We start from the raw sequence: 25,966 nt of genomic DNA on the forward strand, positions 1-25,966 counted from the left end.
TCTAATTCATATTCCACAGACATAATATGAATCAGAATCTTGTTTTTGACTTGACTTCTTTAATATTAATCAGTGTATTTCCTAGACGTGATAAAATTACATTTTAAAATGGGCCTGAATACTAAAAAGACATTCATAAACTCACACAAGCCATTAGTAGAAGATAATTGTGAAGGGAAAAAACAAGCGTGTTTCAATAAAAACACTTTAATAGAGAAACAAAGTAAATAACCTTTAAAACACAGTCTAAATCCTTTATTATAACCACCATCAGTTGAAATGGAAAAGAGTAAAACGGATCTATTCAGTACTTTTGCACCCACATTAGGGATTAGCCATTTGGGGCTGGGTGGGTGGATGGACGTGCCAGTCACTACAGAGTCTCTGCAGGGAGTAACAGATGAGAGCAACATGATGACAGAAAGAGATGGACACACTGATCTATCTCTGATGGCTGGGCCAAAGTTGCTCCCCTCGTGTTCCGCTCACAAATTGCTTGACTCGGGTTCTTCCAAAGACAAAAGCGGAGGCCAAAACATTTCAATCCAAGCAACACATATGAGGGGGAGAGAGAAAAAAGTAATAGTCTAATAGTCTTTGGCTCAATGCCGTCTGCCACAAAAACAAACAAAAACAATCGGAGCTGGAGAGGCAGTGAAATATTAGTATTGCACAAGTTCAGCCAATGAGCTTCAGACACATCAGGGAGCAACTTCGGCTTGAGCCCCGCTTGAAACACAAAACATAGTACATGACTGATACATTGCTGAATGACATGTTACTAAAATAGAATAGCTGGTTTATGTCACATTGTACACACCAAATACACCAAAAAGTTTTGACTGTGAAGAGTTGAACAAAAGTTTTGTTTGCCACCCACAGTTGATACAAATAAAAATAGGGATTAAAAAATGACCATGCAAGAAAAAGAAAAATCATGATTGTAGTACAGAAACAGAAATCTAAAGTATTGTACAGAGTGGGGGGGGGGGGGGGGGGTAGTGTGAAACAACAAGTTGTCATTCTGAACATCAAAAAACAAACAAAAAACATGTCGACATTTGAGCCCACCAACTGGATTTTTCGACTTTGACTTTTGCGAAATTGCATGATTAAAAAGGACATATCTCTTCGTTTGAATAGCATCTACAAAAATTCTCAAATTTAGGGTTCGTCAATACTTAGAAAATGCATATACACAAGTATACGTTTATCCGGTGTTAATATACCTTAAGTGACAAGAACCTACACCTCGGCGATACAATGAAAATACCAGCACAAGAAGACGAGGAGGTCCCTTTTCACATTTTAAGAAGTTTTAACTGCTGTATGAAAAATCATGGCACAGTGGGATGACGTCACTAGTTTGAGCCAGACGGGGCAGTGAACACAAATAGCTGCTGCTTCCAACTTTTTATCTGATTGGACAAAAGAGCAGTTTTGTTTTTCATTCGTTAAAAACTAGCAGTGCTCTCAGTACACCAGCTAGCAAATTGTTTTAATAGGAAGCAAAAGCCCCCCCACCTCTCCAGCAGAAACCAAATAAAACTAGTCTTTTTTTTTTTGACTGCGCTTCTGTACTTTGAAACCAATTTGGCACAAACGAAAAGCAAATTGAAAATCATTATGAGGTTGATTAAGGATGTCGTGTTCACATTATTGTTGGTAGATTGTCTTTTTGGGAAAACATGAGCAGTGTGTGCAACAGTCAGATCTCAGCCATATCAGTACATGTTTATCACAAACGTGTGATTAGATCCCAAAAACAAAACATTTTGACGCAAAGTCTTTCCAATTATCCCGAATGCCACTCCACTCTGGCTTCAAAGTCCCTCCAGTTCACATTCACAAACCATCACAGTACTGCAACATTCCAAATTGTTAGACCTTCTTGTCCTTCTACTAACAGCACATTTCATTTATCCTTTCTGTAACAATATCAGATTTTATTGGAGGTTTTGTCGAGCCCAAATACAACCACCACAACTCCTGTTCCTAGCGAGACTAAATTGAATAACAAGCAGCCACAATGAGAGCAGTGAGAGGGGATTGCTTCCACAGGAAAAACTTTATTAAAAATTCTAACTGATGCCTAAAACGTAAAGCATAAAAGCAATATTTGTTTCGTTTCTTTTCAACAGAATATGACAACACCACCGATTCCCTGTTTAAAGATTCAAAATGGGCTCTAATAATGGAGGGGAAAATGTCCATACATGACAACGCTTCAAGAAGCCAAATGTGGAATATTTGGGTTAACTGGCTGTGCAGAATGTCCAACATATCTGAAAACATAACAAGGGTCTATAATAATTTAAGGACATGTCTGTGGCATACGATTCAGTCATTTATTGTCTTTAATGTACAGATTAGATGAAACTGTCTACTTCTATACACATCTCCATGTAGATTCTGTCAGCTGACCACTTAGCTTTTGACCCTTGCCACAACTATAGTAGTACAAAAACAAATCATGTGAAAACTCGACGAAACTGCCAACACGTGTGTTTAGTGAAGAGCAAAACTAACTTCAATATGGAAGTAAAAATACAGGAAAGCTAAGTGGCCAACCAAAATTTCTTAAATTTTTTTAATACTTTTTTTTCTTAGCATTACGTACATATACAATTGTAGATAATATAAGTATATATGTTCATATATACATAATGACTATGTATATATACTGGTAATGCATTCATTATATATACTTTTTTTTCACAGATATGTGAAACAGCATAAACGGTTACAAATAAAAGGTTTAAAATAGAACAAAATGCAGAAAACAAACCTACTGATCGAAACGATTTGTAAATAAACTGCACTATTTTTTTGTATTTTCAGGTAAGATTTCTCCATTTTTGTTTTTTTTTTGTTTTTTTTAAAATGTTTTAGGGGGTATACAGGTAGAGGGTGACACTCATTTGAAGTAGGAATAGTAGCCATTGCTACCATCTGAACTCCCTATAGTGAGCTCCTGCAGGAGCGAGAGTGGGTCGCTGTTCTTTTTGGCCTGCTCAGGTCGAATCGCTCGTGGTTTGGGCGGAGCGCGGAGAGCACTGGCATAGGACATAGTAGGTGCTTTGTTTAGATTTGGAGCTGCCTGAACGGGCTCTGCAGGAGCCTGTTGTGGCTGCTGCTTGTTGGACATGAGGGGCGGGAACTGTCCAGGGTGCTGAAGGGAGTTTAGCGTGTGGGGGTGTGTTTGCTGTGCTGCCGGTGGCTCTGCCTTTACCTGCTCCTCCATCTGACGGAGGGCCTTGGAAGCTGACAAACACAAAAAGAGAACATCATATATGCTGCATACAAATATGAGAAACGCATTGTTTACTCATATACACATGTACAAAATTGTTGGTACCTGTAAATTAAGTTAAAAATGTGAGTTTGCAGTCATTAATTAGAAGTAATCAATACAAATGTATTGAAAATTAGACAATGGATATCTGACAATGCCCTTGTGCCCTTGAACAGAATTATTTCAAAAAACAAACTCATGCCTGAACATAAATTTTGGTACCCTTTAACAAAACAAATTTAACCTTGTTGGCAGCCATATATTTTCTACTGTACACATACATGCAAACACCTCTTGTGAAACAGCCTACCTAGAAGTTCCCGATGATGAGTGAGGGTCCCACCTCCATTACATGGAATGTTCTGGAATGGACCGGGACCACCACCGTTACTGGGCCAGAGCTCATGTGACGGGTAGCTGTAGGGAGGGGGTGGGTGCTGCTGCTGCTGAATGTGCGGATGGAGGTGGTCTTGATTTCTGTCTCCTGCACAGGACTGGGACTGCTGGGACATGGCATTGTGGCTATTGGCAAGTGAGGGTTGATCTGGATAGCTGGAGGAAATGCGGCGCTGATACAGGGGCCGACCAGGACCTCTGGGTTCATACTGGATACAGGACAAAAGATGGAAAAGATTAGAAAAAGATCAATGTTCTCTCAATTGTACCCCAATGAGAACATGACATTTATAGCCCTAAACATTATTCTTCAACAAAGCTCTATTGTTTCATCCAAACATAATCAGCATTAACAATAACAGTAATAAGGTGCCAGAAGTGATACAATAGTAGTATGTAATGCGGAAGGATATTCATGGAAGAAAAATGTCTTTTGACCAATTTTAAAATTTATATGCAAACTGCTGAATGCAAAAAAAATCTACAATTAGATATGAATTCCAAGAAGAAGAATTGACCTGACACCTCCATTTTTTTTTTTTTGTACAACTGCATTTTGTTGTTTTGCTTTGCGTCCAGGACACTATACAACCAGCATCAACCAACTAAATGTTTGACATCTACCTCATCTACACTGTGCAGGGCAGTGGTTGCAGATGTTCTGGGTGACAATGACTGGTAGGACTCCTGGTCTTGACTTTGCTGCTGCTGCTGCTGCTGCTGCTGCTGCTGATGTTGCTGCTGCTGCTGATGGTGAAGCTGCATCAAATGGACTTGCTCCTGCCTGCTGGGTGGTGCCATGATGGGCAGTCCGTATGGAAGGCCGTGGGCCTGGTTACCTAACAGGTGGCTCTGTTGTGGCGGGCTCACGGATGCGCCTCCACCATGGGACCACTGGGTCTCCTGTAAAAGGTATTTGACCTGTGATGCAGGGGGACTGGCAGGGTGCGCTGGTGTCTGGTAGCAACTGCTATTATAAAGAGAATTTCCAACGGTATGCTGCTGCAGAGCTGAGTTGTTGAGAACGTTGTTGTTGTTAAGGTGATCGCGTCCGCTTTCGTGGTGGTAAGGTCCAGACGGAAATGGGCCGGCATGATTTGAAGTAGCAGCTAAAGATGAAGGGTCAGCTGAGGCACGGGACTGGCGATACTGGAGAAGGCGAGACTGAGGAGGGGGTTGAATTTCACTTGCTTCCCTGGTTTCAGGTGACTCGTGCTGGGGGATTTCTCTCAGGAGGCCTGTGTACCTGACGAGTGAAAATGCGTTGCATGAGATCTTGAAAAATCTGACATCAATATAACTAAAGGTGAGACTAAACTGCAAATTCAATCCATTCTTTTTAAAACAATGTTTTATGTATGGTCTAACCTGTTGAATGGTGGACCAGTGGAATTAGCATCATCCTCTATGTTGGCACCAAGGCCCCAACTTGCACGGTGTAACGGATGAGAAAAGCGAGTCATGGGTGACTGAGCAAGGTGGGGGTTTTGTTGGGGCAAGGGGAAGGCGACACCCCCTGGGAGGAAAGGGCCTGCTGCTTCATTCCACTGGCCAAGCCTGGCAGCCTGCTGCTGTTGGTTCAGGACCTCCAGAGCCAAGGGCCTTCGCAGATCTGAAAGGACATGACATTAGCTCTAAAATGACTGCCCTTGTGATTTTGCAAATGACTGAGCTAAAATTGAATGCATTGGAGACAACTCACCATGACCATCTGAGTGCGGTGCATCTTGTCCTTCCTCCCCAAAGCTACTGACTCTGTTGTGGTGTTGTGATAGATTTGGGTGGTGACCCCCCAGGTGGGCCACAGAAGTCCTAATAGAGCCTCCCATCTCTTCAACGCTTCCTGATTCTGGCACATCTAAAGTGGGAGACTGGATTGCCCTATGAGGGGCAATATTGCCACTAAAGAAGGATGCGCTGTGACCCCCACCAGGGAAGGCAGGGCTGAGCTGACTCTGCTGGACCATCGGTGGATGTTGCGGCTGGTTGACCCGATAAGGGAGCCTTGAGACCGGACACTGCTGGGGGAGAGATCTTCCACTGACAGGATGTGGTGGGAAGGCAGGGTTGGGTGGAGCCAGATGATAATTGAGTGCTCTCTGACCGGCCGAGGGGTCTTTTCGGTGAAGCATTGCATTTGGAAAACCAGCTATACCATCGGGCTGTGATTCCAGACTTCGACCAGTGTCAAAATCGCCCTTTGAAAAACATAGAGGAAAACAATGTTTTGCAATTAACTATGATTTTTATATATATACGTTGTGTTTTAACAACTGGGGACTGGAGTTGAGAAATGACACAGTTGTATACAGCAAATGAACTGCAAGCTTGTAACTACGTTTAACTGGATTGTCCCCGTTATCGTTTAAGACTGACAATATACACTATGGTGAGCACAGCTCTCCAATGTACATGTGAAAACATTTCAGCAAATTTTGCATATTTGTTTGTCTATCTGCAGACAACTTCCTGATTTATGAAAGACTAACTCCAAAAAGAATTGGAATTGAGAATTGTTTGGAACCGGAATCAAAATGATGAATCAGAATTATCTAAGACACAGCACCGTGTATGGTCGGTAGACAAAAAATTATGTACAGTGTACCTGTTTATCCTTAATTTCTGTGTTTTTTCTCTCAGGTGTCTGCTCCGACTTTGGACATCCTTCTAGTTTTCCTAAAAAGTAGTCAACAACAACAGTGTTAGCAGCATAAATCCTCCTTGAATTTAAAAACGGTTGTGAAACAAAAATCAAAGCATGCCATTTCTGACTGCATCCGACTGTAGATCTGTGTCAGGGCTTGGTTGTCCCACTCCAAGGGGAGAGGGATGTACCACTCCACTGCAAGGAATAGGAGAGCCTCGATTCTGGGCCTGCAAGAGGTTGAAGTTGTAGGCCATGGCTGCCTGGTGGCTCATGATTCGCGGGTCAACAGCAAAGCGGTTCTGATAACTTGGCCATGGCAACTAAAAAAGACAATACACAAATAAGAACATCTTTCTTATCTAGTCTAAAGATTGAGAAAAATGTCAGCTCTTCGATTTCAAACTACTAGATTACATATTTGGCTTGCACACATTTGTCAATTGGTTATCGAGCACAAACTTACAGGAAGTGGCACAGGCATGACCATGTTTCCACCATATACTGCTGGAACGTAAAGGATGCTGGCGCCTGTGTGAGGGTCTATCCTTTGAACAGGACTTGGTGACTTGCCCAAGCCAGCTGGGGCGGCACCCACGGGGGGTGTAAATGCCTGGATTGGGTTTCCCATTAGAACAGCTGGGTTGGGCTGGACTGCAATGAGAGAGGAGTAGAAAAGACGCTGTAGTTGCCATTTATAGATACTAGGTTTCGAGCTACTAGGTTTTTTGTGTGACTTGGGTGTGGCACTTTGGAGTGTTGTTTATTGTATTTTACTTATTTCCCTCCTTTTATGTTTTAAATGTGTTTGAAATGAAGACATATCAAGTCACAGTGATTCCACGTATTACAGGTTCGATGGGATTGCCGAAGGATCTTTTACTACTCTGAGTGACTGACACTTTTTACTTTTTAATGAGAGCTGAGGTTCTAAGACATTGATGGTGATCTTGTCATTATTTCACCTCTAGCAATCGTGGCTGCCAGACGTGCATGGACATTCAACATGCACTCAGCATGACAACAATTCTGCTGTTGAGTTGGCAACATGTTTCATGCACTTTTACTCCTCAGAAATAGTATCAATTACACAGACTATCAGAAGACAACTCAAAACACTCACCATAACCTTCAGGTGGAAGGTGCTCTGTGTGGTTGGCATGTTTGCCCTGCAAGATAAAAGGATCATTAGAAAATCACAAAGGGGGACTCGATAAACGCCACGAGTGGCTATGTGGAGCTCATCCAAAGGAAAGCCACGACTGTTAGGGTGGTCCTGGCTGTTGCACTTTCAGCACCTTTTCATTAGTTATGGGTAAGCAGGAATTAAGCTGAACAATAACAGAGCAACTAAGTAATAGACTATTGTCTTGCAAAACAAACAATAACAAATCTAATTTTGAGCTCAGACTCCGTTGTATAACGATGTTCCTAAGGATCTAATGCTGTAATATCCAAAGACAAATTGGTCATCATCATTTCCATCTGTCTCGTGTCGACCTACTAAACTTGCATTGAAACACTGAACCTCTATGCCAACCATATTAGAAAGCTAATCCAAAAAGCATCACGCAAAAAGCTAGAATGACACTTGTAACAATATGTGACTCGTGAATAGCCAAACAATGGGATGACCTTTTCAACAAGCAACATGCTGCATATGCTGAAATGACATTTACGGGAAGCATCATAGGATCAAGTGTTTCATTGCTTAATTGCATGTCTGTGTTGCTAAATCCAGCTGATGCTGGGGCTCATTAGGCCCAGTAGGTGATGGCAGCATGTTGGCAGCAGTGGCGATTTCGTTAACCTTTACCTCAGGGCAGACAGCGGGTACACAAGCACATATTTATAAAAAAACAAACAAAAAAAAACACCCTAGTTCATTAAATGAATGGCCATAAAAGCAATTTCCTGTTGGAGGTTGGGTACATGAAACAACGGGGCAGTTTAGTCACACAATTTAGACCTTCCATAAATATGGGCTTGCTTAAAACATTGCTACCGTGCGCTGCAAAGCAACTGACTAATCTATTTTTTACCTATGGTCCTATCTTATTTTGTGTACACAGTGAACAACAAAGACTGCAGCAATATCACTGGATATGAAAGTGAGTTTGATATATACAATCCGCAAGTGTTATTGCATGTTTTTCTACCCCCCCCCCCCCCACACACACACACACAGGCACACACAGATACACACACACCCCTTACCTTAGGTGGTGACTGCTGCTGTTGCTGCTGTGCCTGTTTTGTGGAGGATGTCTGCACATGCTGAGGATGGGGATGGTGGTGGGGATGTAGGGCCTGTGAAGGCGGGTGCCCTTGCAGTGGCCTGAGGGCACGGGGGATGAATTCTGGAGCCAGAGGGTTGAGAACATAGGTCTTCTTTAGCTCCAGGGCCTCTAACTGGGTCTTTATTTGCTCAAAGGTGATGCCATGGAGGCTTGAGTTTTCATGGCAGATGGAAACAAAATGCTCCCAGAACTTTCTGAAAATGAATCAAGAGAAAAGCCAGCCTTTTAAGGAAGAGTCTTCTTCAGTGGTTTCTAACCAAAGTGTCACAACTATAATACAGTGTTAGTCAAAGCTAAATTCTTTCAAAACATCTGGTACAAGCTGCTCTAAACTAGTACTACTACATATCTAGCTGAAATTAAATCAGTTGGGATTTTTAAAATGATATTGTAAAAATATAGATGTACTATACTTTCACAAATCCTCCAATGGTATGAAAGACAGCTTGTATTTATTTACCTGCAGCGTCCAACAGAGCACAGTGCAATTGGGTCTCCCACGACCGCAACCAGCGACTGAGCTCTGGTGATGGCTGTGTTGAGCAGCTTGTAGTTGGACAAAAATCCATAGTCCAGGTCCTCAGTGGAGTCCTCCACAAGCTGCTCCTTCCTCTTGATGGCTGTTTGTTTGCGCTTGCAGGTATGCCGCGTCCGCACCGTGCTTAGGAACAGGACCCGGAACTGTTTACCTACAAACATGTCTTGGTTGAGTGCTCATTCTAAACTGGCATTTCATTTAAAAAACAATAAAAAATACACACAGCTACTTGTCGCTAAAGAATAATATTCACTTGAATTTAAATAGTTCAAATAACAGCTAATTATTTTAAATCACACCACAAACATTAGAATCCAAATCCCTAGTAATAATAATAATAAAAAAGCAAGGCCCTGTAATTATTCAATAAATGACTTTGCACATTGCTACTAAAACTAACATATGTGCCTTGTTCTAATTCACTTTCTGGCATTAACCAGAGTGTTGTTTGAGTGTATGTGTCTCCGTGCCTTTTATGTGCAATTAATGAGGGGCTTAATGACCTGAAGAAAGCATCTGGATAGGATGCAAGTGGAAGATGTACGATGCTTGATCAGGGGAGCGAATGCTCGAAGCTCTTATATACCCCTTATAATGAGAATTGATGATGTGGAGGTTAATATACACGCTCATAATTACAGTGGGACATACCAGGGTAGTGTAGTGTGCTCACATTCCCAATGAGAATACATAAAGAGTATCTCAAAAAAGGAAATTGTGGATACAAAATATTATGGAGAAATATTACCAAGGCTTTTGGGATGCAGTTGCCCCTAAAAGGGACCTCAATTTTAAGATTTTTTTTTTTAAATGGTAACCTGGTAAGGATGTTTTTTTCACCTTGGACATTGAGCACTCTTTCCACACTGACTTCATGCATTCTCTTCTTTCGGAGCTCAGCCCGAATGCGAAAGACCTGGTCCGAATACGGCGAAACCACTCCAATGCTGCCCTCATCAAGCTTTCCCCAAGCTACTGGCCACTTCTTGCGCAACTCCTCCACACGCTCCACAATCTCAAACACCTGTAAAACAAAAAACATGTTTTAAACTAAACCACTAAACACGGTACTCAGATGTTTGTGGAATATGAACTAAAAAACAAATGTATTCTTCAATACCTCAGCATTGTTGTAGTAGGCAGTGCTGTTCTTCTCCTGGACATCTTCTCCTCGTGCAGTGAAGAAGGTTAGAGGATAGAAATCTTTGTGACAGGGCTGCTTTCCACTTGCCATCAGCTTGCCATCATAAAACAACTCTGACGTGTAGCTGTATGTAAAAACAATAGGCAGGAATAAGACAAAAAGAATCAACATTTTAATCTAAGTCAGTTCATACACATCGTAGTCGTAGTTTCCCTGGTTATCAGCCAACCACAGGTTCATAATGTCAAATTTGCATACATATATGGTTATACCAGAGCAAAAAGACCTTGCCTTAGAACTGAATATGTCAACTTGCAACTTTGTGTTCTTTTTTTCTTTTTTATTTGATGTTATTTCACAGGTCAAACTGTAGCTTTTTGAAGCATCTGAAATATGAAATCTCTGTGAGCATTGCCTTAATCATGAGACTAAGCATTCTGAATACCCAAGTCAGTCTGCTTTCCTCTCTCTCCTCTATTAAGCATCTCATCACCCCACCACCATTCCAATGCCAGTGCACTGAGGGCTCACACCTACTTGATGATAGCTTCATGGGAGCGGTAGTTCTCACACAGCAGGATGCGGCACGGGAATTCTGAAGGGTAGTGTTCATATAGTCTGTCCAACAAGGACACGTGCAGGTTTCGCTCACGGGCGAACTCGCTGTACACAAATGGACTCAGCTGTAGATTGAAAAGGAAATTAGAGTAGCTTGGTCATTATCTGCACAATAATGCCTTTTAGAAGCAAATATTTTTAATATCAGGCTTGTCAAGACTGATTGACAAATGCCATAACATAATGGTGCCTACATGAAAAGCATTCTTTGGAGATAGCAACCTTGGCAAAAGACTATTCTAGCCATGTAGTTTTAGTTTTTTAAATAGAACATGAAAGATGGCCAACCCTATGCAATCATGAGATGAATAAATGGCTAGATAATGCAACTGTTTGACGGATTAACATACAGGCTAAAGTTAAAATTGGAACGCACAGCTAATGTTGCGCTCATGAGGTTCAGAAATATTGGCAATTCTGGAAAAATGATGACTAAAGGGAGACCAATTCATTACTTTCTTTAGAGTTTTGTGTAATTATAGGGCTATTCTGAAAGGCTTTTAAATATAATAGATAAAAATAAAAAATAAAAATTGCCTGATCACTCCTATTTACTTTAAATAATACAAATTCATACAAATTCTACCAGGGTATGAAAACCTATGAGCACAACGTAGAAATGTTTACATTGGGGAAATGCAACAGAAAAATAACAATTTGAAAGGCAATGCAGTTATGGACAGTTGGCACACAGGTGGTTGGTTACAGTTTAAACCCACTATTGAGTGGACCAAACAGACTAAGTAATTAAAATGAATTTGCTATGAGGCATTTTGTAAAGCTGTCATTCACTGTACTGTTAATCCTCTGCAATTTATAGAAAGCAGGATATAAGGAAATATAAAGCTGTAAATCCATATGTGGACTTGTAAAGCTTCACTGACGCTGTAGTTCATGCTCGCTGTGGCTGAGCTGTTTGGACAGCTCAAACAAGGCTGTTTTCTTCTGATTGGGGGGGGAAAAAAAAAAACAGGGCTAATATCTGCAGCAAGCTCTTCCGCTCGCCCTCAAAAGTATTTTGATTTAATTAAGGTCTGACAGTGTGAAGACATCCCAGCATGTAAACAAAGGTCAAATGCCGTATAAATGTCCATCCATCCATTATCTGTACGGCGTGACCCCCGTCGGGCGTGCTGGAGCCTATCCCAGCTGGCATCGGGCAGTAGACGGGGGACACCCTGAACAGGTTGCTAGCTAATCGCAGGGCACAGAGAGACGAACAACCATCCGCACTCGCGCCCACGGGCAATTTGGAGTACTCAATCAGCCTACCATGCATGTTATTTGGAATGTGGGAGGAAACCGGAGAAGACCCATGCAGGCACAGGGAGAACATGCAAACTCCACAAAGGGAGGGCCAGAGGTGGAATCGAACCCGTACCCTCTGAACTGTGCGGCGGACGTGCTAACCAGTGCGCTACCGTGCCTCCTCCATACAAATGTACAGCACAGAAATCCATATTCTGCTGTAGCCATTTTTTGGGCACTTACCTGCATATGGTCTCCAGCCAACACAATGCGGGTGGTACTGCTAGCTAAGGCAAAAGGCATGATCGTCTCACACTCCATGGCCTGGGCAGCTTCATCCAACAAGATATGAGTGAACAGGCCTAAATGGAATGGACAAAGCATTTTTGATAAATGATTGCTATAACTTGTACAAAATTTAATGAGGTACAATTTCGTTATGAAAATTTCATGTTAAACTCAATGTAATTTTGTAACTTTATTCAAAAATGGAGCAGGTCCTACTTGGAGAAAAATAGCTATTTTGTGATAGTAAGTTTCAAACTTGATTGGATGGCCATAGCATGTGGGGTCCCGCAAAGGTCAATCGTTAGGTGCCTTTTGTTATCTGTCATGGCTCTGCAGATGACAGCTATATTTATAAATGACAGTTCAAATGGCATGATGTGCCAAGCAAAAAACTGCCACAATGATCAGCACTTAAGAAAACCATTTAATAATAAATAGCAAGTCCTTTACTTTATGTGCGTAAGCCCTGGCACATTTTCACTTCAGTCGCTTGCCTGCAGTACATCTGACCTGGAAAAGGCAACCATTTAAAACTAACAAATGAATGCCACTATTGTTGTTCAGGACATCTAAAAACAGTCAACAAACTGCGTTCATCCGTTTTCTTAAAAGCAGAATTAACTATAAAATTAAATAATCAAAATGTAGGTAGTATCTGTTCCACCATCTCGACAATACTTTATCCATATCCTAAATTCAACTTTCAGGCCATAAATCAAGCTGATTAGTAACATAAAGCAGCTTAGACATCTTTCCGAAGTACCCAAGCATAGCTTTGAGGATTTGTGATAGCAACTTGGTAGAGGTTTTCGACTGTTTACATCACCATCAAACACTAGGCGAGCCCAAGAGATGGAATGTGGGGAGTAGCCTAATGATGTAAAAATACATTAAAACTGGCAGATGGCATTCCCACGCAACAAAGTCCCCTCCCACTGACATTAAGAAGCAGTCATTTGCTTGCTCTGACAAAGTGGTTCGTTCAGCTTGTCTTTTAACGCTACATAAATGAGTTTCATCACTGACTGAACAGTAGCCCTGTGTCAGGACAAGATAGAGTCGAGAAACTGCAGCTAACCGGATAAACACGGCTTTTCTTCAGCTGTCTCACCATGCTCAAGAAACAATATTCTTAATTAAATGGCTGTACACATACTTGTAAAAGATTACCAGTTCAGCTTACATTCAGCCAAGTTGGACACCGCAAATATTTTTCACTTTGCAACATCAGTGTATAATATCATTGTTGTTACACATTTCAGGATTTTTGACATTAAAATGTCAAACCACAAATAAACAAGGGTTCAGTGCAATGCCAATCCTAAAAGAATCTTAGGAATATTCATCTTCGGGTAACCACAGAGAAACCACATTTATAAATTTTAAACTCTTAACGCTACAACTATTTAATTATTCAAACGAGTTTGAATTTCCACATCTGAAAAATGCTCCAATACATTATGCTGTGCAATTCATGGTATTTCATTTCTTCATGTTGGTATGCATTTGTGCCACGCCTTACAGAGAAATTGATTTTATTGAAGTACATGCGATGAATTGCGACTCACCAGGTTCCAAGTCAAGCTGGCAGAGGTACTGGGAAGTGCTGAGGGTGACCACAACCACACGATGCCTGAGGATGTCATCTCTTGTGGGCATTTTAAAAGTGACCTGTGTGTTGGCGATGAGACAGTACTGCTGGACCACTGGGTGGACCGTTTTCACCCAGCGGTTCCTAAAGTATACCCTGGAAAAAGAGGAAAAAAAAGAATTAATGTTTCAATTTAATCAAATTTGGATACTTGCCAATCTCTCATTATATATTTTAAAATCAATTATAACTTACACTTAAGAGTTCTTGAATTTCAAGTGTCACTTTCCTTTTATTTCAGTCTTATTTTCATATATTTTTGGTTTTAATCAAAACAAACATAAGATGCTTTTGTTTAATTTGTGAAGCTGTTTCCAAGTTTGACATTTACAGGAATCGCATCAGCTGTGCTCCCATCCGTGTCAAAAAAATGCAATAGACTTGTAAATGGAAGTGAATGAGTTAAATATGCTTTATTCTGATGGCGATGATGGATATTCTTTAGTGCGTTTATCAATACCTGAGAGGTCTGGCATGTGGATTGCCTGCTTCAACGTAAGGATGAAGGTAGTCCTTAATGTAAAGGTCAGCTGCACTGTTGGAGTGCGTGCAGATCAGAACCCTGCTGAGACAAAAACCAGCCACAGAGAAATCAAACACTGAACTTGCTGCAAATATTGTGCCCCAAGCTGCTCATAATGTGCCTGAAATAAATACCAAAATTCTCCCCCCGCCTGCTTTTTTTTTTAGCAAGTTCAATAACCAAAGATCAGAGATGTTACTGTTGTGTTTACACATGGGCCTTTAAGAGTAAGCTGCGAAGCCAATTTGAATTATGTTGCTGGGCAAAACAGTAGAATAAATGAGCTCAAAGGCAAACCAAAGTGGGAGGTCTTACCATGTTGTTATCTGAGCAATGTTAAGGTTGATCTAATGCTAGCATTCCAATTCACTAACCAGTAGTTACTCTGCAATGCAACCCGCATTTTACTTTTAATCAAAACACTAAATTTTTGAATTCAAATATCATTCCAAAAATACTGCACAATTATTCAACACAACACATGTTTAAAACGCAACCTATAAAACTGTATAGGTACTTCAGCTACAAGGTTGCTAAATCATTCAAAACCAGCAACATGTTGAGCTACTGACAGACGAACAAAAGAAGTTGAGTGTATGTCACGAAACTAAAATGGTCACCTCTGTTTGTATTGGCTTTTAAAACATCTATAATTCATCCAGGCGGCTCGGTGACGCACTGGGTAGCACGTCCGCCTCACAGTTAGGAGGGTGCGGGTTCGATTCCACCTCCGGCCCTCCCTGTGTGGAGTTTGCATGTTCTCCCCGGGCCCGCGTGGGTTTTCTCCGGGCACTCCGGTTTCCTCCCACATCCCAAAAACATGCTTGGTAGGCCGATTGAAGACTCCAAATTGTCCCTAGGTGTGAGTGCGAGTGCAAATGGTTGTTTGTCTCTGTGTGCCCTGCGATCGGCTGGCAACCGGTTCAGGGTGTCCCCCGCCTACTGCCCGTTGACGGCTGGGATAGGCTCCAGCACTCCCGCGACCCCCGTGGGGACTAAGCGGTTCAGAAAATGGATGGATGGATAATTCATCCAAAACATTGAATATTACATGCATTCAGAGGCAAAAGATAAAAATATTACATTTGCTGCCTGTTTTTCCCCCAAAGATCTTTTTTCCACTTTCATGTGACATGTAGTCAACCTTCTGGCACTTAAGGAACTGAACATTCAACAAAGTATTTCATTCATTTGAGACCTGGTATATGGCATTGTTTCCATAAAGAGGTATTACGTAATTATCTGTACAGAGTACTCACTAACGACAATCCAACAATGTGCGTGCAATGACCCAAATGTCTCCACATGACCCGAGAAATCAAATTAGAGAAAGCAAATTCACCACCGATACAGCCACAGTGAGAGAAGAAAAATTAATACTATGATTTCAAAATGTTAGGTATAATGTAGTTATCCAAATACTGGGAGTAAAACGTACTCAGTGGAATAAAAACAAACAAGTCCTAATTTGTTCTAATGATACTTGGTTTTACAAGCAATTGGTTCATTCGATATTTATATTTATTTATCTTTTTATTCATTTATTCACTTTTTAAGAGCAGTGCTGTGGTGTTGACTTGTATTGCACAATGACCTGGGTCTCTTATTTTGTCCACCAATAAAAATTAAAACAGAAAATACTTTAAAGTGGGATGAATGTCATGTTTCGGAAACAACTAACAAAATGAAACAAATAAAGTGATCAAGAATGACGCTTAGGAAAATTGGTGGTTTGGGACTAACAATGATTACAAATTCATTGGCCAAAACGTGGTACAAATAACACCCAATAAACAAGTACCTGCTAGTTTCCTGGCGGAGGATGTGTTTGACAGCCTGTGCCAGAGTGAATGTCTTGCCAGTGCCATAGGGTCCAATAATGAGCACTGGGGGCAGGGGGATAGTGACAGGGGTCGTGATGGCTAAAATGGCCTCTTTCTGCTTGGCATTCAGACGTGGATCCAGCTGTTCATCCCACTGCCTGAGGGACAGAGAAAGATGGGTTCAGTAATGATTTGAATAAGGTTTTATTGAAATAGAGCCACTAAAACCTCGTGTATGCCGACGGTCTGTACTCGACTTGGCATTTAGCCCAGTCTCCACCGACAAAATCTACCTGGCCAGCTCTGCGGATGCACAAACAACCACACTGGGAAAAGAGCCGCCATGAATGACAAAGAAAAAAAAAAAAAAAGAATGCCTTCCAAACAGATAAGTACGAAGACTATTATCTTTCTGTCAAAATTCATATCAAATACAACAATCAATATCTGGAGCATAGCTGAGCGAAAGCTTCGTAAATTGCAGGGCTTCATATTGTGTCTGCCCTTGACTTCAATTATTAAATCACAATCTGAAAGGCGCTTTCATGATGCCTGACAGATCAGGGAGTCAAAGTGTAATTGGTCATTTCATAAATTGGCATCACGGGCTCTCTGTGAGGATAGCATGATGTTGCAGTTACAAGTTGCGTTTGACAAACTAGGCTTCCGACAAAAGTACCCGGTTGGAGGAATTGCAGCATTGAAGAGTGTGTAATGCGAGAATTACCTGTTAGGGCTCCAGGGGATGGTCGGGACAAGGCTTACATCAGGGAAGAGAATGCTATTGTCTTTACTATCTTTGATGCGATCCAGGGCATAGTGCATCTCGCACAGTGGAAGCCTGTTCAGCTGGAACTGGAGCTCCACCTGATGCAGAAACAACATCCTTTGACTAAACAGACAATCTAAATCAACGGCTATACCCACAGTAACGAGATGTAAGGTTTCATCTTCAATCAAGAACTTTCTTAACCGGGAGACAGCTAAGTACCAGTGGGGGGGGGGGGGGGTCATATTTAAGGCATCATTAGGTTGCAAACCTGGAGTTTTCTGTCAGGCAGTAGTCCAAGTTCATCACAGCAGTCTTTGCAAATCCTGAGGAAGATGTATTCCTTGGTCTTCTCCTCAATCACAGCTTCGTAGACACGCTCTTTAACCCCCGGAGGAGGATGGCTGCTGAAGCCCTCCAAGCCCAATGGCAAGAAGAGAACTGAATTCACCTTGGTCATCACTAGTCGTCCAGCCAGTGTGTCCTGAGGGGTGATAGAAACGCTGCTGGATTTAACTAGCTAACAGAGAACGCAAAATGTTGATCTTTAGCGGTACTACAATGGGAAATCTATTCACACAATACCTCAGACAGTGTTTTTGTAAGTTTAAAACGTGCAAAAAGTTGTCCATTTTGGGCATACTTGGCTCCAACTGAAATGCCAGTTAGCATGAAGCTGGATACCAGCTGCAGGCTTACTTTGATGTTAAACCTTGGGAGACAAAAAAAAAAGTTAGAGGACCAACTAACATATTTACAAACCAGTGGACCATCATAATTCGAAGAAAAATCAAGGTATCAAATTAAAAAAAAAAACTGATTTGGCCTGTAAATACAAATCACAGTAGATTGTAGTGATTGTGTAACACTAAGGGAACAAATTGGGTCTGCTCATTCAAAGTTAAAAAAAAAAAAAGCCCTGCTCTGAACTATCATCTCAGCCATGTTATTAGACCTCACTGGAAGTCTAATTGTGTGTGAGAAGTCTGACACCTTGTGGTAGGCTGAAAACACACCAATTTGGGATTCATTCAAACATCCAATTTCAAAATTCACAAGGGCACTATTTGAGTGGGACTGTCAAACACAGAGGTGTAGCTTTGCTATTATCCCAACTGCCAGCATTTAACAAGATAATTTGCACTCTTCATCCAGTTGTGCCTAAACAAGATTTATTTATTTTGTCTTAGATATCTGGTGGAATAAGAAAGCTCAAAGGGCATGAAAAGTAATTTGGTATTCAATATCGTTCCAACACTGCCAATATTGTAAGCCGACAAAAATTATTCCCTCCTTTATTGTTGTAAATCTGACTGACTATTATCTATTTATGTGCGCCTGTTTATAGGAAAGCCATTGCACCATACAATAAGGGAAGAAAAAAAAAATTACTTACTTGCTAACTTCTTTAAATTGTGCAATCTCCTCTATGTAGAGAAGGTCATGGAGCCGGGCTTGGTAGTTTTCTCTGGTCAGACTCTTGTCCAGAACTGACTGAGTAAAGAGCTGATCCGCCGACAGTGGGATTTGATAGCGTGAAAGAAGGCTGCGCTCCAGATCACACATGGTCTCATTAGGTGTGAATCCAACTAAAGTCTTACAGGAAGAGTCCCAACGTTTGGCAGTCATCAAGAGCTGCTGTCTAGCTGCCATCAGATGTTCAATATCTAGAAAACAAAAGCAAACAGTTAAGAGTGTTTTTTTTTGAAACTTTGTGTATATGACAAGGCGGGGGTGGCGCACTGGTTAGCACGTCCGCGCACTGGTTAGCATGTCCGCCTCACAGTTCAGAGGGTACGGGTTTGATTCTACCTCCAGGCCTCCCTGTGTGGAGTTTGCATGTTCTCCCTGTGCTTGTGTGGATTTTTTCCGGGCACTCCGGTTTCCTCCCAAATCCCCAAAACATGCATGGTAGGCCGATTGAGCACTCCAAATTGCCCCTAGGCGTGAGTGCGGATTTTTCTTTGTCTCTGTGTGCCCTGCGATTGGCTGGCAACCGGTTCAGGGTGTCCCCTGCCTACTGCCCGATGACTGCTGGGACAGGCTCCAGCACGCCAGCGACCCCCGCGGGGACAAGCGGTACAGAAAATGGATGGATGGATCTGACAATAAAGCTTCTTTTTGACATACCTTCAATAGAGGCAGCATCCACCATGATTCGTTGCATCAGCACTGGCTCCGAGCCAAAGTCAAAAACTATTGTCTGTCTGAAGGTGCCAAAGATCTCTGTTGTGAAGTCCACGGTGACCTTGTAGACACAGTGGTCGATGCCATTGTCTGCCGCCACTGTTCGTACAGCAAAAATCACAAGGAGTGAAAAGGCCTGAATTTATTTGTCAACCGTTTCAGATAAACTTGACACTCTGCATTGTATGGCATCTAATAAAACATACGAAGGGCGTATACTTGTTATATAAGAGCTCTGTCAAACATTTTAGCCAGGGAAGAGCAAGTACTGGTACCAGATGCGGATATCAGTTTAATTGCTAATTCAATTTGGGTGGTGGCTAGGGGGAAAAAAAGTAGCATGGGTCATCTGAATAGATAATTCTAGATGCGTACGAGGAAGGTGACGTGGTCCTAAACTCTGACTGTTCTGCATCATATACTAAATGACATACCTGCAGTTTCGTTTTGAGGAGTCCACTCTTGAGAGCCAGCAGACACAGTTTGGATCTGCTCCCCAGCAGAAACTCCTGTGATGGAAAAATGTGGTCTGTGGGCATCGTAGAGCAGGGCTATGCGATATAGCTTTCTGGGAGGCTGACACAGATGACAGAAAAGAGAAAAACGGTGGTTTAGAACAGAAAACACATTGCATTCTAAAATACTGTTCCATTCGCAATGGCAAAATTCAGATATAAGCATTGGGTGATTATCAATAAAGGTGTATTATAAGTGTAAGGAGTGAGTGACAAATTGACAAACTACTTAAACGTGGAGATTAACATTATTTTGAAGGGATTCAAGATAATAATAATGAAAAACATTTGAAAATTGTCAATATTCAATCAAGGAAAATGAGTCAAATGCACATCCCTGATAAAGCACAGAACTTCCCCCTACCTTGCAGAGCAGTGAGAAGGTCCAAGAGTGGAAGGATTTTTTGGTGGTGACAGTTAGAGAGAGGCTTGAGCTGGTTTCAACAGCGACTCCTTCTAAACAATCACTAAGCTGGAAAGAGAAAAATAATTAGGTGAAATGCCTATACTTTTTTTTACTTCTACAGGTTAATTATTGCAGACTTGGGAATAATAATTCTCCATTGGGACTGAAGGGCAGGAAGGATTATAAATGCGTTATAAATAAATGGAAAAAAGAACAACAGTTATTTCTTAAGTATGAATTCTATTGCTATATCCTGTGTTTGCTGCAGATAAGCATCACAAGCAGTGCAACAAATTCAAATCTCAAGATAAAAGTGTCTATAGTATATAAAGTGTGTTTTCTATCTCATACCACTTTCTCTGGAGACAGAGAGTTCATCCACTTCTCAATTAGTGTCTCCATGTAATTTTCAGTGAAGTGTTTGCTCTCCTGCTGTTGTTTGAGACGGATGAGGCGCGATGCGTAGCGTTTCTGCCATTCCATTAGCTCCTCCTGCGAGTGGGCCGACGTACACTGGGCCCCATACCGACACAGACCCTGCTCCAAGTACCTGAAGGAAATGTGAGCAGTGTGGTTGGGTGCTAGTTCGACAACAACGTTTGTTTTCTTGTTTTTTTCTCAATTAAGAATGCCTAATCGACATGATACTGCACAGTTAAATGCAGATGAAGATAACATTTGCCTTTCAACATCAGTCTGACAATGTAACACTCATCCAAACTCACAATACTTTCACAATTTGAGACCCACATTTGTGTTTGTTTCTAACCTTTTACAGAGTGTGTACTCTTCACTGCTGGTGACTCCTCGAGGAGGGGGCCTGAACTGCCAGCCATCTTGTACCTCTGTCAGCGTACACAAAGTTAAACGGTCAACGAGGCTGAATAAAACCCTTTTGCAGACCACAAAGTTGCGTGCAAATTTTGCCAAACTTTTGCCTACCCTCCTCCTGGTCATCTGTGTATTCAGGTGCCATCTCACTCTTTTTTATAGCCTGACAGACAAAAAAAGGACGGGGTAATGGTTAGGTGGAGACAGACAATTATTGTGGCATGGCTATTAATTGACCACTGGAATTCCAAATGAGTATTAGATTCAAAACAGCTACAAATGAGACTGAGTGGGATAATAAATTTGCCAATATGACTCTCGCTTGTAGTATTCAGCCATTAAAACACGGCAAAGGGCATAAACAAGAATGGAGCGTAAGCATGGCAATGTGGTGCATGAGTTTGAAACTGACCTCGATTTCTGAAAACAGAATTTTTAATCTGGATATGTCCTTTGCAACGATGCCATTCTGCAAAAGAAGATGGAGAATTTTATTACAGCAATGATTTGTAAGACGTATTTAAAGGACGTGCTTTGTTTTGGAGTGGAAGGAATGGTGAATTTTGTTACAGCAATAATCAAATATCTTAACACTAGAACTGGAACACTCAAAGATGGCTTTAAACATACATTTGTCAACCCATCAGTTATCCGAACCGCTTAGTACACAATGTATAGTACATGTTCATTCAACGTACCGTTGGCTCTCCAAACAAGGCTTTAGAAAGGATGCTGGCCACATCCTGCAGGCTGCCATCCAACTGCATAGAGTTCAAGCTGGCCTGGAGCAAACTGTCTCCCGCGGTCCGATCTTCTGCCAGGACTAGGTTAGACAGAAAAGCAAGAACATAATGCCTAAGACAATAATCCAAGTGTAGAAATGTTCCTACTCAGTGCACTGTACATGCAAAGTCAGAGCCATCCGTACTCATGATGCACGCCAACTTTCTTTGCACCTCCGTAGTTTATTGTCACCCCAAAAGTGTTCATGGCATCGGTTATTGGTATCGGTAAGTACTCGAGAGTTGAAAAAATGCTTACCATGTTTGCAGTCTTGATCTGCTTCATCATATTTTTTCTGTTGTGAAAGAAAAAAATAATTTGAACAACAGCCACGACAAATATACTTTAGACATGCTGTCGGGGTCAGACCTTCACTCAGAAGTTCAGAGAATTACGATCTACAGTAGGCCTCACAATGGACTTGCTTCCACTGTCATTATATAATACAAGTAGTGTCTATAAATGTATAGTGTATAATTTTGATGTTCTGAGAAGAGAACCGTGAGGGACAAATGTTGATTATTCTCATTAAATCTCCCTTGAGGGACAAATAATTATTATTCTCATTTAATCTCCTCTTTCTGGTTATAGGTGAAACAGCAAGTTAAAAACATCCTAGTCATGAGTAACATCAATCCAATTTGGGGATTGAACTGGCACCATCAATATGTCTGGCTTGGGACCGCAGTGCCTCAAGAGCGCTGTTGTTGTTGTGTTTTTGTCATTTATTTTTCATGTTGTGTGTTTTTGTCCAACATATGCACCCATTGCAGACGTTTCCAGCGTTTCAAAGGAGCGAGATCTGTGCCTAATCAGTAGCACTGATCTTGGTGGCGGGAATGTCTGCGCTATTTGACTGCTACAGCTCGACAGCCACGGGACGTTTGTAATTTTTGAGCCAGTGTTGGGCAGCTTTTTTGACGGCCCCGTTTTGATCAGAGAACATGTCGGCGCTGTTGGAAGGTCTGGTTGGAGAATAAAGACGGAGTGGCGTGGCATACGGAGTTGTGCCTTGAATCGCCACTTGAAATTGAAGCGGATCTATATGGGACAGGAGAACTGAACCATCCTGTCTTAGTCTCTCTGTCCGTCACTGGACACTACGGCTATTGTTTATGAAGAAGAGTTTGATATATTTCAAACTTAGCTGGAGCAAATGCCTTTAATCGACTACCGAAAGGAGACTTCGAATTTCTCCTATTTAATCTATAACCGCTTCAAACAACAAAGCATATGGAGGGATAGTTATTGTATTATTGCCAGTGTTTTATGTAATATTTCCTGCTGTATTGTTATTTTGTTTTTGCAACGCGCTTCGTTACGGCGCAAATTGATGTGAAAATGCTGTACAAATGAAGATTGCATTGTAAAAGGGACTATTTCAATTTTGACGATGTATAACAAGACATTTGATCAGCACTGTACTCACCAACTGAAGAAAGGCAGCGATGCGGTAAAGCAGGGCGCGATTGCGGAGGCTTCCGGAAGGCGGGTTCGGTGAGAGTGGGGCGCCTGTGGATTGGATTTGGGGAGCGAGGACCGCCAAGGTGTCCGTGCTATGGCTGACTACTGCCTCATAGTCCTGCCTGACTAAGGATCTGCTGGCTTCTTCACATGATTTCTCCGCTCTCCTGTCCGCCATGACTCAGGGACAAAACTTCTGTGAGGGGAAGATTGGGGGGGGGGTTAGGGTTAGGCTTTAACTAGACCAGCACTCATCACCACTATTCCATCAAACATCTTAATATCAATAATGTAGGCGGTATCATTTTATTTTGGATTAGTAAATTTCATTAAACAAAGTGAATGATTACAGATTTCTTTGGGAGACATTTTTTTGTTGATTGCAGCTACAGGGGGCTCAGTAGCCCCTCAGAGATCAGTTTATTGATATGAAAGTCGGTTTCTTAAAACTTTCTATTCCTCATATTTCCAAACGATGCTTGTTCTTGCTTGTGATTTGAATGTGTTTTGCGGTTTCATTTCTTGAAACCATAACGATGGATCGTCCCACCAACAATGACTTCAAAGCCATGCTTAGGGCTTCCTTATGGTGTGAAAAAAGAAATGCATTCTCGAGAGAAACCTTATATATGTGCATGTTAAAAATTGGACACAGCCGTGGTTGTTGTTTTCAAGTTGTTAACCCAACCATTATCCATAACGCTTATTCTAACTAGGGTCGTACAGTTATTATTGCATCTTGATTTGTTGAAACTACAATCAGACTTATAGCAATGACAAGTGAAGTTGAAGACTATTATCTCACAAAAGGCTGTTACATTCATGTAGTTCACGCTAAATATTCTGTATTTAATATTCACTTTTGTAGATTTACCATTTGTTGTGGCTGGGGCATGCAATATCAGCATGGGCATTGAAATTTTGTCTTGCTTCAGTTGCTACCTGTTGACAATGAATTTTTTTTTAATAGCAAATGAGAAACATCACCAACCACAACTACAAAATCAGGGCTAAACTGGTTGCCATGGAGTTGCTATGAGAGGGAGTAAAGGGTATGAAAAACCAAACATTGAAAAGACAGCACCTTTTAAGTTTGGCAGAACGCTGCTAATTTTTCACCCTTTTTCTCATTTATAGTTGATTGTACATCTTTTATGTCATATAGACCTTATGTGGACTGTTTTCAGAATTTCTGGCCATGGTAATCATTGGAGAAGTGTATTTGTGCTTGTTTCTATAATAAAGTCGAGAGAGGGAGATGACAAAATGGGGCAGGAGAATTGGAAAAGTAGCTTGTTTACTTTCAAACTTAGCTTGAAGCAAAACTGAGCAACATCATGTACACTGTGATCGCAACATCTATAATTCAGGCACCTTTATGCCAGTCAATGGAGAATTCAATTTTTTATCTCCTCTTATCAACTAACATTTTAAAAATCTATTTGGATGAGACAATATTATGCTTGGTCATTTATGATCGTAATATTATTATAACGTTACTATTTTATCTTTGGTGCACAGCACTTTATTACAGCTGCGTGTTTTGTGAAAGTGTTACAAAGTTGCAGTGAGACAAGGATGCTTTTAAGACCATACAACTGGTACGGCAAAAAAATATTGAGGATTGCAATGTTTTGTGTGAGACTCATTTACACAAGGAAGAGAACAAAAGCCCATCACTGCACTGGCTGGAATAACGGACCAGCGAGCTTAGTAGTAAAATAATAATAACAACAATAATAACCAAATTGTTCTCGGTTTGACATAATGGTGCAGCGCCGTTTCAAAACTAGCCGACACATTTGAAGATCAGAAGATCGTTATACTTAAAATCGACGGGATAGTGGTAGAGTAAGGGCTTACTTTTCTCTTTGAGAGGCAAACTTGTTTTGACTGTAGCAAACGGTGACGTTTCAAAGCCTCGAAAATGTCTCCATCGCGCCGCGTTTCCACAGGCGCAACGGCAATGCCGTTAACAAGGCACGCAGCGATTGCAAGTTTGCTCGCTTGTTAAAACATGCATCTTCGCAGCACAAACCTTGAAAGCTCAAATAAAGAGTCGCAGGCTGCTGGGTTAATGTTAGCTGGCTAGCTTGGCTAAACTGGGTTTGCCTAAACAAAACGGGTTCGGGCCTGTGATTCTGCTACGGTAAATTGGCGCATATATTTTATATGGCATCGCCCTGTTGTCTACGCATAAAATCCAAACATGCTTCATTTTCCTAATGCTGCGAATAAGCAATTATTTACATCTGCCTTCAAAAAAGAAAGAAAATGAAAGCTTTGAAAATGGGAAGTCAATACTTACCTAGCTTTACTTTCTACGCCATCTTGGATCCACTTGTCAGACTCGCGCAAAGGATCATGGGACGAAATGATCTGAAGGTTGAAAGGAGCTCGGGTGCGTGCGTGCTAGTTTTCTGTGACATTCATTTTGTTCACAAAAAAAAAGTCACACTGTGGGAACTAAAAAAAAAATTAGAAAGTGTCAACAGTGTGAATTTGAGATATTTGGTGAAATATTAATATTTAGTAAAAATAAG

General features: G+C 41.3%; 1 protein-coding gene across 3 annotated transcripts; it reads right to left on the bottom strand.

Moving 5' to 3' along the window:
- Positions 1-191: 191 nt before the first annotated feature.
- helz (helicase with zinc finger) lies at positions 192-25,787 on the bottom strand. 3 transcript variants are annotated; one of them, XM_037251894.1, is made up of 34 exons: positions 25,732-25,783; positions 24,298-24,365; positions 23,389-23,619; positions 22,218-22,254; positions 21,875-21,999; positions 21,589-21,645; positions 21,288-21,339; positions 21,115-21,190; positions 20,697-20,895; positions 20,304-20,411; positions 19,859-20,000; positions 19,368-19,523; positions 18,634-18,904; positions 17,823-17,949; positions 17,509-17,721; positions 17,196-17,335; positions 16,447-16,626; positions 14,583-14,684; positions 14,040-14,218; positions 12,427-12,545; positions 10,855-11,000; positions 10,294-10,441; positions 10,014-10,197; positions 9,096-9,324; positions 8,553-8,829; positions 7,459-7,504; positions 6,802-6,989; positions 6,454-6,658; positions 6,297-6,367; positions 5,394-5,889; positions 5,060-5,303; positions 4,316-4,937; positions 3,606-3,900; positions 192-3,264 (listed from the first exon to the last, which is right to left on the bottom strand). In XM_037251894.1, the coding sequence occupies exons 3-34, from the start codon at positions 23,599-23,601 to the stop codon at positions 2,918-2,920; spliced, it is 5,994 nt and encodes a 1,997-aa protein (XP_037107789.1). In that variant the 5' UTR covers positions 23,602-23,619; positions 24,298-24,365; positions 25,732-25,783; the 3' UTR covers positions 192-2,917. The 3 variants fall into 3 exon arrangements, with proteins under 3 accessions (XP_037107789.1, XP_037107772.1, XP_037107780.1); XM_037251877.1 differs by having other exon boundaries at positions 14,583-14,687; XM_037251885.1 differs by lacking the exon at positions 24,298-24,365 and having other exon boundaries at positions 14,583-14,687; positions 25,732-25,787.
- Between the last annotated feature and the right edge of the window lie 179 nt (positions 25,788-25,966).

Source organism: Syngnathus acus, chromosome 1 (assembly GCF_901709675.1).
Source record: "Syngnathus acus chromosome 1, fSynAcu1.2, whole genome shotgun sequence".
Taxonomy (NCBI): domain Eukaryota; kingdom Metazoa; phylum Chordata; class Actinopteri; order Syngnathiformes; family Syngnathidae; genus Syngnathus; species Syngnathus acus.